This window comes from Pongo pygmaeus, chromosome 3 (assembly GCF_028885625.2).
Source record: "Pongo pygmaeus isolate AG05252 chromosome 3, NHGRI_mPonPyg2-v2.0_pri, whole genome shotgun sequence".
Taxonomy (NCBI): Eukaryota; Metazoa; Chordata; class Mammalia; order Primates; family Hominidae; genus Pongo; species Pongo pygmaeus.
This window is the reverse complement of record NC_072376.2, coordinates 9,673,283-9,690,254: the sequence shown is the minus strand read 5'-3', so window position 1 is coordinate 9,690,254 and position 16,972 is coordinate 9,673,283. Positions and strand designations below refer to the sequence as shown.

General features: G+C 41.3%; 1 protein-coding gene across 9 annotated transcripts in view; it reads left to right on the top strand.

Moving 5' to 3' along the window:
* Positions 1-16,972, top strand: part of CLNK (cytokine dependent hematopoietic cell linker) — a 201,767-nt gene that overhangs the window by 11,817 nt on the left and 172,978 nt on the right. For all 9 annotated transcript variants that reach the window (XR_008502356.2, XM_054486877.2, XM_054486880.2 and 6 more), the window contains one exon: positions 5,131-5,183. Coding sequence is in view for 2 of the 9 variants with exons in the window: in XM_054486877.2 (XP_054342852.1) it covers positions 5,173-5,183 (11 nt within the window). In the remaining 7 variants the exon portion in view is untranslated. The remainder of the gene's footprint in view (positions 1-5,130; positions 5,184-16,972) is intronic.

Here is a 16,972-nt window from a genome sequence, read left to right as displayed (position 1 = left end):
GTGAAAATCTTTGGATGTAATAGGTTTTTTAAAAACATTCAGCTAAAAATTGACTCAGAAATAATTCTAAGTGTATGGAGGATTATTTACAAGCAGTGCCAGTTCCTAAATGTCTATTTAAGATGTGTTTGGAACAGCAAGGTGAGTGAACATGTGATTATTTGGTGCTTTCCATAAGAATGAGAAAAATCAGTGTGTTCACTGACAAGCTGCCAGTCAGTGGTGCTGGGTAGATGGAGATGGGAATAGACTGACACTCATGTCCACTCCCTTCCGCCTCCCTGCCTGTTAAAATACCTGGGACATTTAGACAATGTCCATACCTGGGCTTTTCCCTAAAACAATTGAATCAAACTTTCTGGGACATTATATTTTTTAAGGTTTCCAGGTAATTCCAAAGCATAGGCGGGTACAAGATTCTATGATTACATCAGTGGTTATTAGCAGATGCTTACCTAAAGATGCTTACCTGAGCACCTTTCATTTCTAACTAAGTGCCACTTTAAGGCACTTAAAGTGATATAAGGCATTTAATTAATCTTCAAGTTCAGATTCATATTAACCACTATTTCCACCATGTCTTAGATATGGTATTTTTTCATGTAATCTTCGTAAGAGTCCTAAGGGTAGCTGTTGTGTTACCTGCATTTTACAGATAAGCACACGGAGGCTCAGAATGGTTAAACAGTTGTCCCAAAGCATAACTGTGAAAAACAAACTCACCTGTCCAAACCCAAAGAATGGACTCAGAGATCCAGAGAACACAAAAGTGAGACTTTCAATGGCGGTCTTGCAAGATCCAGTGTCTGGCATGCACTCACACCCAGCACAGTTTCAACAAGCAATTTATCCCATAGTGCACAGGTCCCTCCCCCACTTCCTCATAGGTGAGTACTATGGGGTCACAGTCTTCCCTGAAATTGCCTATTGATTGTTAGGCAGGAACTTTAGGTGGTTTTTTCAGGGTTGTCTTGCTGCATTTTGTCGCAGCCCACAATGCGTTGCAATCTTAGTTAGCTCAGGAGCTCTTTATTTGACTTATGACCTAAGTAGCTGCGTAGGCTAATAAGAAGAGACAAAGCGAGCTATTTTGCATACTAGCAAACTTTTATCTTAGACTAAACTTCTTTAGTTCGGGTGAGGGCAACTAAGTTGGGGGGAAGCTGCTGCTTCTACAGTTTGCTGACCTAAGCCAATTCAAGGTACTTCGTCTTGGAAATGGACCACAGTATACATTATCTCCTTTATAACTAAAACTTGTTTGGTTTTGTTTAAAGTGAGGATCATAATACAGACCCTGTGAGGTTACTAAGGTAGGGAGATGGGGGATATATAACAGGTGATCTGTGTTCACTGCCTTGTCTTTGAAAATGCACACATGAGGAAGGGAAGGGCCTTGTATTCTCTATAATTTATTACCTTCAAAAAGCCAGTGGACATAAGACTCTTTCTGACTGACTTCACCACATCCTTTGCACAATGGCTAAGATCAGATCAGAGTGTGGTGCTTTCAATGTGTCAGTCATTCTGAGTAGAGCACAGCTGTTTCCCCTGTAGAATGCCATCTCTTCTGTCTTGCTGATGACACTTTGTGGCTAACTCAGTCTCTGGTAAGTGTTGCTAAGGCCTCAAATTCTGCTTTCTTTTTTTTTTTTTTAGATGGGGTTTCACTCTTGTTGCCCAGGCTGGAGTGCAGTGGTGCAATCTTGGCTCACTGCAGCCTCCACCTCCCTGGCTCAAGCAATTCTCCTGCCTCAGCCTCCCGAGTAGCTGGGATGATAGGCGCCCATCACCACACCTAGCTCAGTTTTTGTACTTTTAGTAGAGACGGGTTCCACCATGTTGGCCAGGCTGGCCTCGAACTCCTGGCCTCGGGTGATCCACTCACCTCGGCCTCCCAAAATGCTGGGATTAGAGGCATGAGCCACTGCATCCGGCCTCAAATTCTGCTTTTTAAACTGTCAGAAGAATTTGGGATCTCTCTATAATATTTTTAAACTCTTATACAATAAAGTGCTTGCATCTCTCAAAAGCTACTAATATTTTTAACTTTCATTCAAATTTCAAAATACAAGTCTAATAAGCACTGATATTACCAATCAAATAATATACAGAGGTTTACATATAAGGCAAAAATTAAGGATTCCTCCCTGATCCCTCACCTTTCCATCCCTGCTATCCTAGGTGTTAGCAATTTGGCAGAATTTCCTGCAATTTGGCTCTGCACAGAGCTCTATTGGAGAAGACAATAAAATGTAAGAAATGTAATGAGATACTCTAACTTCTGAAACCATTTTTGTCACCAAATATTGATGGATTGTATTTTTTTTAATGAAACTATTTCCATTTCTTTGAGCTGAAAAAGACCTATTTGGCCTAAGCGGCTCATTTTTCAGGTGAAGAAACGAAAGCCCAGAAAGCTCCAATGCCCTACTCAAAGCTGCACGGTGCATGGCAGGGCTGGGGCTGGAAAGCAGCTTCCTTGGCCACCTTGCCAGACCTCTGATTCGAGGCATAAGCCTTGCAGGGAACTGTCCTGCATCTGTGGTCCCCTTACTCTGTACACAAGAACTGGCCAAGATCCAGGCACACAGGGAGCCGTCCATAAAGACTAGTTTATTTTGTCCCATTTCAATGCTAGTTAATGCATTCTGAAGAATGAAGTAGCTGTATAAGCAGCTATCATTAAGTGGTAGATACTCTTAAGGGATGGGGGATGGATTTGTCCTGTATGACTGTAATTAAGTAATTTAATCTTTATAAATACTAATATTCAAAAATTGTCAACAATAACCTCACATACTCAAATATAATATGACTGATGCTAAAACAACTTGCAAACTTTGCTTTGCTGTGCAAGTAATTGCATATCCGTATTTCATAACATTGCATAGTTTGTAAGACATTTTCATATGCTTCAGTTTATTTCACACTTAAGACATGCTGTAAAAGAAAGATATTGATATTACTATTTATAAACTAGGAGGGTCCAAGTGTTCCTTCAAGGCCACATGGCTAGTTAATGACAGCACTGGAACTGAACGGAGGTCTCTCAACTTCCAGTCCAGGACCCTTCCAGTATTTGATGTGCATTCTTTGTATTACACTGATGAAAGTTCAAGTCCCCTTCCCCACTGCCATGATGGAAATGACTTCCAAATGAGACCACGGACTAGGCACTCTGCACACTGCCACAGTGGGCCATCAGTGAATGAAAGACTAACAGCCACCTCCCCTTTCCCTGCTGTCAATATTGACCTACAAGCATAAGACGAGGGGATGAGGTTGGGGGGTGAGGGCAGAGGAAAATACACAGGGTATCAGAGGACATAGAGCTTGGTTCAAGTTCTTTAGTATGAGTTGCCAGTATGGGTTGAAGATCACACCGTTGAAGTTCAGATCCCATCCCTTAGCATGCATGATCCTTGATCATCTCAATCCAAGGGACCTTCCCTCGTTCTTTTTCATGTACTACCAACATCCCAGCTACCGACCCTTCTAGTTTCACCAAAACGTGCAAAGCCACTTTGGCACAATACGCATTGTAACATCTTCACACCTTTGCACATGATGCTCCATTTGCTTGGAACACCTTCCTTAATTTTGAGGCCAGAAGACCCAGACTTACCTGGCAAGACAAAGCTCAAGTATTATCTCCTCTATGAAGATCACCCTGGCTGGCTCTCCAAGACAGAGTTAGGATTTGTTATGTTTTGTTTTACAATTATCTGTTTTTTGCAAAACATTTTAATAACAGGAGGGATGTCATGGAGGGATGCAGGAACTATACTATACTTAGTTTTAGAAGTGGCTTAAGGGCAGGGACTGTGTCTCACTGGGCACAATATTTGCACAAAGCAAATTTTCAGTAAACGGTAGTTTCCCAGATGGATGAGTAAATGAATGGATAGATGGATGGCAGAATATACTAAAAATGCCTAAGGCTCGGTGGGGTGCCATATGCTGACCGGTTAGGAAATGGAAACTTTCTGGGTCCTCTGGACTTCGCCTCTTACTGCGGTACGGTTGTTCTTGCTCACATAATTAAATCTTCCTGGGTCTCATTCTCTAACTGTAAAACCCACTCTCTACCTTACTCCCCTCATCTGGGAGCCCAGGGAAGCTGACGAATATAAAACCATATTAATAGCTCCTCGCCGTTGGCTTACTGTTGAGTTTGGCCAATGGGAGATGGCATCAGGAGATCCAGGGCAGAGGGAGCGTGAGATGGGGATTTTCATTCCACCCAACACAGCTCCCTCCCTGCAGGTCCCACAGCTGAAAGCCACAGCTCCTCTTTTCGCAACCCAGAAAGAGAGACCTGTCTCTGTGTCCCAGTGCCTACTGGTCCCCAAATCCCTCCAAGCCCAGGCATGTGACAGCGCCCTTTTGTTACCACTCCCAGATACTTCACTATCTTCTGTGGATTCCTTCTACCCTGCCCACACCTTTTAAATCATCTCTTTATTAAGCTGTTCTCAAATTACCCAATTTGAGAGTGCCATCTGTTTCTTGCTGGAACCCTAGCTGATATCCTTTACACCTCTCAGGGCCTTTGAGTAGATGATATGAGATCATTGATGTGAAGCCCTTACTGAATACTCCCAGGGTCTCTGCTGCTAATTTACATGGTAAATAACACTAATAATCTTTACTATGTGGGTGAATACAAGGCTCAAATAAAATGTTGCATTCTACGTAAAGTGATATTGAACTGTAACTTTCAACAAATATTTTATGGTAAAGCCACATTTGGAAATGAAAAGCACCCTTTCTGCATGCTCTGGCTCAGAGCAGAGCCAGCCAAGCCTGGCTAACGTGCCCTCAGTGCCCAGGGGAAGCACACAATTGCACGCCGGGGAAAACCAGGCTCAGTTTATGTTTGCTCAGCTCCCGGGGGCAGATGGGATGAATGCTGACAGAAAGAGGACAGCCTGCCAGAGAAAGAAATCCCCTCCCCAACTGTGTTCCAGAAATAAGCTAATTCTTGACCTGGATTGATTCTCTTTCTGTCATTTCCTCTAAACCAGCACCTGTATCCGATTTTAACAAGCAGCAACAGTGGCTTGTTCCCCAGAATTAAAACATGATGTGGAAGCTCCAGTAATGAGTTTGCTTTTGTTTCCACAGGCTGAATTGAAGATCCCTCTTACCTGCCAGGTGCCAAGAACTATGAACAGGCAGTAAGTACCGTGGGATCACTGTGAGCCCAGTTCCCTTTTCTTGGTGGGGACAGGAGGCGTTTTCTGGAAGATGAACTGAGAAATGATGCCAATGTGGCCGCCCATGGAAAAGGGATTTCCTGAGAGGCCATGGTTGAGACTGTGGGCCTTTGTGTTCAGAAAACTCCTTTTTCCAGTAGCAGCATTTTCTCATGGACAGAGCATTTGCTGTCACCCAGCATGGGTGTGTGGTGGGCAGGGACAAGATATCCGAGCAATGACGCTAGAAGGGCACCGAGACAGTTTCCACCAATGGGTGTGAAGAAATAGGTAAAAGGAGAGTGGTTTGTGCGCTTTTTCCCACAGGAGAAAGCCTGGAGTCCAACTTTCTCTTTGTGGACACCCAAAGTGGTGTGGTCAGTCTGAGACACCAAAATTGTGCCTAATAAAAAAAAAGGAAAAAAAAATGCCATCTCCGATGTGTATAGTATAGTTAAAAAAAAATAGTATGACTCAAAAGTTTAGGAAATATTTACAGTGGAAAAAAAAAGACCTTGAAATTGGCAAAGTTTGGTGGACCAGTTTTAAAATTAATCTCCTTATCTATTTATTTGCTTTATTTTACCACTCAAAAAGGTAGTTTTGTTATTCCTCTTTGGTGTGAAAGGCAGAGTGATAGTATTAGAAAGAGCAGGAGTTTCAGAGTCAGGCAGGCCAGACATACTTTAAACCCCTTGCCCTGTCGTTTTACATCTGTATGATACTGGAGAATGATGATATCCTTACCCTCTGGATATGCAAGAAGTTCCTTAACCCTTTGAAAAGCAGAATCTGACTCAGGGAGGAGGACTGCCTGGTTTCTGGGTAGATGTTCTGATCCTAGAGGGAGGCTAGGGGACTGCAATGGCTGTACCTCGCAGGTGGGCACTGGCTGGAGGGCTCTGGTCCAAGAGACAGAGAGAGTACCAGGTGCTGTGACAGCCCGGTATCTCAGCTACCCATGGATGCCCACAGGTGTCCAGGTGGAGCGACCTGACTCACAGCCAAGCCCATGGGATGGGAAGGCTGGAGCTTCTGCTCTTCCTCTTGCCATGAAAAGCACAGCAGGAGCTCCCTGGCACATAGTCCACAGATGGGCTCCTCACCCGAGTGAGAATTAAGCTCATCAAGCGTCCCTTCTTTGCCAGGAGTTGTGACCTCCTTTTCCTCCCCGATCCTTACAGCAGGACTGGGTGGCAGGTATTACTAGCTCTTCTTGGAAAACTACCTTCTTCATCTAAATGACTTGTCTGAGACGGCTCAGAACATTGAGATGAAGGTGGAGCTGGAATTCAAGTCTGTCTGACTCCCAGTTCAGTGCTCCTTCCATTATTCCTTTGGCTTCGGGAAACGGAGAAGGCACCAGTAAGGGAGTCAGAGCTAAAGTCAGTCCAGGTGGGCTGGTTAACCTGTGGTTGCACCGCAAAGGGGATGAACTCTCAGACCCAAATTAGCACTGAGGATAAACGTGGCAAAGGCAGTTTCATTGTAGGATAGACAAATTGAAGGTTTGTGCTGATGGCATAAACAGCACAGCAGGTGTATTAGTGTCCTGGGCTGCTCTAACAAATTACCACCACCTGCATGGATTAAAACACTGGGAATCTATTCGCTGACAGTTCTGGCAGCCAGAAATTCGAAATTAAGGGGTCAGCAGGGCCTTTCTCCCTCCAAAGGCTCAAGGGAAGAATCCTTCCTTGTCTCGTTCAGCTCCCAGAGGCTCCTGGCTTTCCTTGCCTGTGGCCGCATCACTCTTCTCTCTGCCTCCATTTCACATGACCTTCTCCTCTCTGGCCATATTTTCTTTTCTTCGTCCCACCTCAAATCTCCCTCTGGTTGTCTGATATAAAGATATTTGTCATTGGATTTAGGGGTCATCTGGATAGTCAGAAATTACTTCTTATCAAGATCCTTAACTACATCTGCAAAGATGCTTTTCCCAAACACGGTCACATTCACAAGCGACGGAGATTTGGATGTGGATGTGTTGTAGGGCCACCATTCAGTCCACGGCAGCAGCCTTTATCTTCACACTCACTCCCCTCTTCAGGGGCAATGTGGGATGGCTTTGAAATGTCTAGCAATGTTTGCTCTGAGCATATGAGCATCTGCTTGGCTTTGTAGCTGAGATTTCCACCCCTTCCGTCTCTGCTTCTGTGCCTTTTTGTTTGTTTGTTTGTTTGTTTTTTGAGACAGAGTCTTGCTCTGTCACCAGGCTGGAGTGCAGTGGTATGATCTCAGCTCACTGCAACCTCTGACTCCCTGGTTCAAGTGGTTCTCCTACCTCAGCCTCCTGCGTAGCTGGGATTACAGGCATCTACCAACATGCCTGGCTAATTTTTGTATTTTTAGTAGAGACAGGGTTTCACCATGTTAGCCAGGATGGTCTTGATCTCCTGACCTCATGATCCGCCAGCCTCGGCCTCCCAAAGTGCTGGGATTACAGGCGTGAGCCACCGCGCCCGGCCCTATGTCTTTTAATGATTCCACCCTATGCCAAGGGCCTCTTCTATAAGAGGAGAGGTTTTCCCCTTTTATGAGGACTTTCAGTGGCTTTGTTTTTTAGCCAGGGAGTTGGTCTCTGTTGAAGATGCCTTCTCACCAAGCTTTCCAAAGGGAAACTTTGTGATTTCAGCTTTACAGTCACCTTAGATTTGAAGCTGGCAATGCGTAGAACAGAGGACAGCCAAACTGTCGCCATTTCACAAATGTTAGCTTCCTCCCATTAGGATGAGTCCACATGGAGCCTACACACTTGACTATCTGACACCTCAACATTAGGAACCTGCCTTGAAGAATAACTCTTCTTCTTTCCTAAAGCTCAGAGCGTCATTTTCCTCCCCTTGTCCCAATCTCTTCTTCACTCTTTCCTCTTGTGCACCCTCAGGCCAGTCAATCCATATGGGATTGCTGCTGGCCTGCCCCAAAGTAAAAAGTAACTATTAAAATTAGAACGCCACCACCAGTACGCTTACACATTAAAGAGAAATGCATAAGCTGGCACCACACAAATGAAAGGTAAGATGCCCTAGTACACTCCACATTTTGTTCTCCACCTTCAGGTTTCCTGTCCAGGGTGTCCTGAGCTGGGAGATGCTGTTGATCTAAGGGCAGGCTGCACAGCAGCAGTGTCAGCATCACCAGGGAGCTTGTTAGAAATGCAGAATCTCAGCTGGTACAGCCCAGCCCAGGCATGCTGAGTCGAAATCCATACTTTTACAAGATCCTCGGTTGATTCCTGGACACATTAAAGCCGGAGAAGTGCTGAAGTAGAACAGGAGTTCCCAGCACCGTTTCCTTCCTGGCACACTTGAGAACTTATCCACAGCAGTTGCCAAGGCATGACTCAGAGAAGGTAGCCACACGTCAGGCTGGGTGTGAGTGTAGTTTGGAAATGTGTGCCCCCCATCACCACACACAGAGGTTTTTCTTTTGCTGTGCCTTGTGGGGTAGTACTCACTTCCTCGGTCAAAATTATTAAACCAGTCAATTCAAGGTAGTAGATTTTAAACCTGAAGGAGTGTTAGAATCATCAGCGAGGCTTTAAACAAAAACAATTTCAGTGTCCTTCCCCAAAGCAAAGAAACCAGAATAGTCAGACATCATTCCTTTTTTTTTTTAACTTGTTAATTCTCAACTGAATGTAATCTACATCCAGTTTTGTGTAATAATGTCTCATAATTCTATAATCTGGAATTTCTTACAATTTTATAACCCAGAATCCTAAGCAGACTTTGTAACTATGACTAATTCCTTACTATCTGCCTTAGTTTTCAAGGGTGGCTATAACAAAATAGCTCAGACTGGGTAACTCAGGAACAACAGAAATTTATTTCTTACAGTTCTGGGAGCTGGGAAGTCCAAGAACATGGGGCCAGCAGATTTAGTGTCTGGTGAGAGGGCTTTCTGATTCATAGAGAGCCGTCTGCTTGCTGTGTCTTCACATGGTAAAAAAGGCAAGGAATGTCTCTGGGACCTCTTTTATAAGGGTGCTAATCTTATTTCACGGGAGTTTTGCCCTCTTGGCCTAATCAGCCCCCAAAGGCCCCACCTTTTAACACCCTTACCTTGGTGATTAGCTTTCAACATATGAATTTAAGGGGTTCACAAATATTTAAATCATAGGACTATCTCTCACTAAGCACTTTTACAATGAAAATTTAATAAGTATAAATGAATGGATGATATAGAAATATATATTATATATGTACATGTGTATGTGAACCTTTGGGTATATGTACATGTATATGTATGCAGACACACAATACAAGCATATGCACACATATGCTTTTTATATGATTGTATCAGTTCAGTCAAAAGCATTTATTGAGTATACATAAATACATAAATCATATACAAATTTATTTATTGAGTAAGTATACATTTCACACACCTCATTTATAAAGATGAATACGATCTAGTCACTGCCCTCAAAGAGCATTAGCCATATGTAAAGAGAATTATTTCAGTATTACATAGAGAGTGATGAGAAAACTCCACAAGTACTAAGAAGGGATCCAGATGTCATGATTCTAAATTGCTTCCGAAATTAGCAGGCTATTTTTCATTGACTTTCCCTGCAACAAAACTTGCAGCTTCCCTAGCAATCCATTAAACTGCAGAAAGCCTCATTCCTTGGTGCTATTAGAGAAGAGCAGACAAACCCACTAGCGGCCCCATTACACCGCTGGGGCTAGATAAGGGCATCTTGGGGTTTGGTTTCCAGTACCTCTTCATCATTCTGGACAGGACTGATAAGAACCTTGATGCTATGGTTCTGAGTGCTTTGGAAGAGACAAAGTCACCTGAGTGATTGCTTCTCGGCTCTTTCCAGTAAGCCAATGCCCTGCACTGGCCACCCGGGCTCTTTTGGGAATTTGGGTGAAAGTCACTCTTGCACATCCCAGATTGGGGATAGATCAGACAGCAAGGGTCTCCAGAGTGTCCACTTTGAAATAAGGCTTAAACAGTTATTAAGCTTGTTTTGTTCATTGGTGAAATTGTCCCCAGTATTGATGGAAATTTTAGAAAATATACAAAAGTACAAAGAAGAAAATGAAAATTACCAATTATCCTAACACCCAGCACTAACTTGCTATAGTTGTCTTAGTTTATTTTTCTATATCTATCTGTAATATCTTAAAATTTTAGAAAATCTACTTTTAAAACTCATTGTTTTAAGTCATTCATTTAATAACAATATTTCCTTTTCTGAACATTGTCTTACATGATTAAATTTTCTTTAAAATCATGGTGTTTTGAGCTATGACTTAAATAAGGTTTCTCACCCCTTCTCCACAATTTCAAAGTCAAAAGGCTTTGAAATACTGAAAGGTTTTTGTAGTTAATTTGAGAGCAAAACCTGACATGCAATGAGGTAATGTATGTTCTTCATTAATCCCAATTAATCCAACCGTCACATGTTTCACTACAGAAATATTAACGTGTTTAATAACCAGAGGTTGTTCCAGTCTTTACTGGGAATATTACATAGTGTACAGCACATGCACTGTGTTACTTTTCTAAAATCCACAATATTCTGAATTCCTGGCCCCAGGGGATTTAGATCAATCATGGCGAACTTCTATTTTATTTGGCAGTTTATTTTATCTTGCCCTTGGTGTTGGACGTTTAAGTTGCTACCTATAGAGTTTTATGAGGCAGTTTTATCACCAAGATTAAACTTAACACTATATACTCTAGGAGTATTGGAGCAGACGGTGTTGTGATGCTCCCCAGCAGACAACACTGTGTATGCTGCATACATTATGTAACTCTACCCTAATAGTCTAATATTATGTAGGAACACAAGTTCATATTATCTAGTAATAACCTAGCACTTCTTTTCTTGCATAGGGAATATGTATTTCTTATTTGCTTGTTTTGGAAAGAGTTTTGATGGTAAACAAAACAATAAAATAGAGATAGATATTTAGAGGTGGAGAGAGTCGTAGAGGTATAGAATTCTACCTTCCACACACAGTTATAATTTCCTTAGCAATAGCTGTGTGAGACAGAATTGAGAATCTTCTCAAACACTCTTCTAGATAAAGAGCTGATTACCTTCTGAGCCTATGACTTAGGAAACAGCAAGAAAATTCCTCTTTGTATTGACATCAACAAAGCCACCTTCAAGTCAATGTTAATCATTGACATTTTGCATTTTCCTAAGCAAAAATAGTGATATTTCTCTGCAATACTTTTCTCACTTGAATGCAGTGTCTAGTTATAAGAAAGAAAGAGTAAAAAGGATACAAAAATTGTTTACCCTCCCTGACATGCCAGGCACTGTGCTAGTCATTCTCCATGACGATCTATGTCATACTTTCTGACGGCTCAGCACTAAAACAGCATTCCATATTGCCACATAAGAACAAGTTTCCCAAATTCAGATTCAGGAGTAAAACCGACGTATTTCTGACTCCAAAATCCGTGATCTTATGTCATAAGACATAGTGATTAAGAACATCATGCTTGTGTATTTCTCATCACGGATACATCACCTGAGTGAATGACTGTTTTGCCCATTAGAGGCATATTTTCTCTTTGAAACCTTGCACAATAAAATGTATTCAGTTCCTAGGTGGGGATGTATATCAGCTCCTCTTGAGAGGGCTCAATGTCTGGCACACAGGAACTGCCCAATAGATGATATTTCTCTCTGTGTGTATGAATGATAAAACTCCATGTAAACTCCAGATCATTATTTTCCTTCATGACATGTGTGAACAACCCCTGCTTTCGACCTCCAGGGGCACCTTCATTTTGATTTGCAGGAATAAATAAGTGTAAATCCCACTGAATCTAGAGAAAATGAGAACCAGCAATTTTGGCACCCTGAGATCAGAGTCCTACACCCAGCTGTGTAGTCAGTATGGCTGCCCTCCTAGTTACCCAGAAGTAATTATGAACCAACTCTCGGGCCAACTGGGTCTGTCCTCTGATGCTATCAAAGTCATATAGGTAGGATTCAGCTTCGTGGTTGGCTGGTAATTAAAAAGCTGCAAGCTGTGAGGGAACAGAGCTGAGATCCAGAGAGAGAGTTTGCCAGAGGTTGCAGATATGGCCAGTGATACTTTTGCAGGAGCAGCAGGTGTGGTTGGCTTTGAGACTCAATAAAGATGGTCGGTGATGAGGGAACAGAGGATGTCAAGATAGTCTTCTCTCTCTTACTGGCAAGATTACCAGCTGCTGATAGAACTAGTTGACTTAACTAGCTTATCACCACTTGGGAAACTTCCAGCTGAACAAAGTCTCCTGCTGACTGTCAACAAGTTTAGAGTTTTCATCATTATGGTCTTTGAAAATGTCACAAAGAATAATAAAGGCTCTGATGTTTTTAATGCATGAGTTTGTTATCATGTAAGTAATGTATATTCTTTGTAGAACATTTAAGATACAAAAATATATACATAAAGAGAAACTACCACTAATTGAACCGTTGAAAAATGGTAAACAGTATTGGATATTTCCTTTTAGGCTTTCCAATAAAACTATCCATTCTATTTTGTTTTTAACTTGATGTATCATATGTATAATGTTTCCCAATGTTATTAGAGTCGTTTTATAGCTATTCAATCTTTCAATCCCTTAGGCATCCCATATTTTATGTTCTTCCACTGCAGGAAAACAACACAACTCATGAACTAATTTGACAAATTCAATTAACATAATCATGCCCAAATATTAACAGGCTGCATTTTATTACATGGAAATAAGGAAAAACAATCATCCTAGGAAATATTGTAAGCTAAACCAGTGTTTGGAGAACCTGATCCATGACGACAGTTTATAACAGAATAGTATTTGATTATAAAAAAATACAGAGAAGTCAGTAATAAGGTCCAGCATTTATGGTTGCTATTTTAGCCACAAAGTCCAAACCACTGGTCATTTGCATGTCTATAACTTACATTGGCCCAACATTCCCCTACAGATGAGACATAAGAAGGGAGAGAACTTGACTTCAGGAAAATTTTGTTAAGTTCAAGTACACCTGACAGTAAAATTGTAAAATGATTGCCAAAAGTTTTTAATTAATATGATTTGCGGCCAATATCAGGAAGTCCTAGAAAATGTATCCATTGGAAAGGAAAAAAAAAGGAATTCCTGGAGATCTAGATGTGGAAAATTTCAGAATTCCTGGTAAAGAGAGATCAGGTCACAAATAAAAGGAAAGGAGTACTTACCAGAAGCCAGATATCAGTTGCCTCCAGCTTGGTTCTTCATTCTTGACTTCCATTTTTCTCTATATTTTTTATGGGGGTGGGGAGGATTTTTTCTGAGAGAGGTTAGAAAGAATTCTGTTGAGGTAATCCGTGAAAGGAGATGATAAAGTCAAATATTTATCTGTCTCCCATACTGGGGAGAACAAATACTTCAGTAGAAGTATAGCTCTGCAATAATCCAACAGAAATATTGGTTAGCCATGTGCCAACGGAGCTGTGACATTTTAGGAACTTAGCCTCCCTGAGTCTTATTTTCTTTATTAAATGAAATAGTAATAGTAACTACCTCAAAGGGTTGTTGAGAAAGTTAAGCAACTTAATGTATGCAATATGTGTAGCACCGTGTCTGGCACATAGGGAGCGTGCCATAGGCGCTGTGGCCAATTGAATCAGGTTGGTGCAAAAGTAATCACACTTTCAGCAATTACTGTTTTTTTGTGTTTCGTTTAGTTTTCTTTGAGACAGAGTTTCGCTCTTGTTGCCCAGGCTGGAGTGCAGTAGCACGATCTCAGCTCATTGCATCCTCCACATCCTGGTTTCAAGCAAGTCTCCTGCCTCAGCCTCCTGAGTAGCTGGGATTACAGGTGCCTACCACCATGCCCAGCTCATTTTTTGTATTTTTTTTGTGGAGATGGGGTTTCACCATGTTGGCTGGATTGGTCTCAAACTCCTGACCTCAGGTAATCCACCCGCCTCACCTCCCAAATGGGCAATTACTTTTAATAGCAAAAAGTGTGATTACATTTACACCAACCTAATACTTTCCAAAGATGGCTACAACAATGTATCCCACCCCACATGCTTTTCTGCAGTGTATCCTGACACTTCCCATTCAAGGGTGACTCTATTTCTCCACCTCCCTTAAGTTGCATGGGCCTACAGCAGTTTTGACCAACAGAGTGTGACAGAAGGGACACTGTGTCGGGCCCGTGCATAGTCTTTAACTGTCTGGCCAGCTCTGCTTCCTGCCTTTAGAAGCACCTTCCACCAAAGTCATATGCTATGACCGCTCTACTGTGAAGACACCCAAGCCTTGCGGAGAAGCCCTGGGGAGACACCCTGTGGAGAGATAGGGAGGCTGGAGGCACTAGGCACCCGCCTTGAGAACCAAGGATCCAGTCTGGGCATTCAGCTCGGTTCAGCCCTGAAATAACCATCTGAATGAAACAGCACCAGAGACCCTTAGAGGAAACCACCCAGCTGAGAACCAGGAGAGATAAAAACAAATCGTCGTTTTAAGCTACTGTTTTGGGGTGGTGTGTTAGGCAGCAACAGATGACTAGAACCGATATTGTCGGCTGGTTATATCATCATCACAATCATTGCTTCATGCAAGGGCCTTTGCTGTTAGATATTCAGGATACAATTTAAAGATTCGTATGACCTGATATTCCACCATGAAGAACATTCATTGTAAGTGAGAATAATAATAAATCTGCAAGTGATAGTGGGTGAGCAGGATGCTAATAAGAGGTCCTCTGTTCTGAGTGTGTGCAAAGTGCTAAGAGGACACAGAGGAGTGAGTGGTTATTCTACTTGGAGCTAATGCTGGGAAGGGGTGTGGTGGCATTAGAGGAGACATCCTCACAGAGGCAGTGACGTGAGCTGACCTTGAGAAACAATGGGATGTTACCAAGCAGCAAATGGAGAAGACAGTGGGGATAGATTTCCTCAAGTAATTACAGCAGCTGGAGAACTTCTACCCAGATTTAATGTAAAGAATAACATTAAGACTGATAATTTGACTTCTGTTGCTCAAAAGCTGATTCTAAGTAATTGGAGAGACGATTTGACTACTTAGGATAGATGGTGGAATTTGATTTTTCATATCTCTCGATTGGCGGGGAAAAGAAGAAGCTGCAGTGCAAAATTAGAAGGAGAATAAAGGCCTGAATCTGGCTGACAATTTTTAAAATCCTGTGTTGGCGGGCTGGATTCTGCTGCCCTGAAATGCCTCCTTTTGGGTAGGCTGCAATTAGAGGCATTTGTGCTGCCATTTGCTCCCATTGTTGTTTGTTTGAACAAAAATTCTGTGAATAATGAAAATTCTACATCCAGTTCATCTTCCGTAGATTTTTCTAAGAACTCTATCTGCAAAGATCCGAGGAGTTTTATGATGAAGAAACATGAAGTATTTCTCTACCATCTTTGTCAAGGTTTCATTTTCTCTTTTAATTTTTTCAATTGCTTTAAATATTGATTAGATACAAAGGAATAGTTATAAAATATGCATAAGGCATAAAGAACAATAAAACATATTAGATATGTGTGTGCATTCTCAGTTTTTATAAATTACCGTTAATTCTGATGTTTTCATTCCTTCTTTCATGTTCACAACTCCTCACCCCTAACAAGCAAAAACTATCCTGAAGTGTGGGTTAATCATTCACTTGCTTTTATCTTTAGTTTATATCATTATAAATACTTTGGTTTTGCTGGGTTTTGAGATTCCTGCCAAAAGAATCATGTTACAGATTTTATCTTGCACCCAGACTGCCTAGTTTTGACAACTGGTTCTACCAGTTATGTGCTATCAGATCTTGAGAAAGTTAAAAAGTCTCAGTACCTGTTTTGTCATCTGCAAAATTAAAATAATAATAGTGTGTACTTTGTAGTATTCTTGTGAGAATTAAATGAGCTAATTTGTATAAGACATTTAAAACAGTGTCTGGAACATAATGTGAGCTATGTAAATCTTAGTTCTGATTGTTCTATAGTCTGTTTTATGAATGCCTCAACATACATTCCAAAGATAATCCATGCTATTGTGGATAGCCATATTTATTTCCATTTCATGGGCATATAATATTTTTATGTGAATATAATACCATTTATTTATACACTCTCCAGTCAATAGACACTTAAGTTGTTTCCTAAATATTGCTTATACAAGTGCTGTTAAGAACAATCCAGTTTACGTGTCCTAAAGCATAAAGTTAGGAGTATCTGTACAGAAGGTGTATTCCTACGATTGAAATTTCTGAGGCTCAGAGTATGCACACCTCTGATTTTACTAGGCGATGTCACAATCACCAAAGCAGCCAGGTCATTTTATGCTTTCTACCCACAAGTGTGCCTACGTGACCCAGTTTCTTCATAACTTTGGACAAAGTCATGCCAGTCCTTCCATACTGGCAGTTTTAATTTTTACCAAACCAGTGGGTGATTTTAATCTGTATTTTTTGACTATGGTGTAGCTTTAATCTGTATTTTGTTGACTATGGTGTAACTAAGCATCCTTTCAGATATTTATTAGCCATTAAGCTTTTCTCGTCAGCACACAGTGCTTGTCAAATCTTTTGCCAGGCAAAATATTTTTTTTCTTTTTTTGGTCAGGCATTTGTCGTTTTTCATATTGATTTGTATGCATTATTTATTTATTCTGTACACTTTTCTCAGTTTGTGACTTGAGTTGTTATTCTCTTTTGATATTTCCTTTTGGTGACCGTAATTTCAGGTCAATGAGTCATAGTGAACTTTTCCTTATGATTCATTCATTTTGTGTATTGTTTAAAGAAACAACATGAGATCATAGCTTCCTAT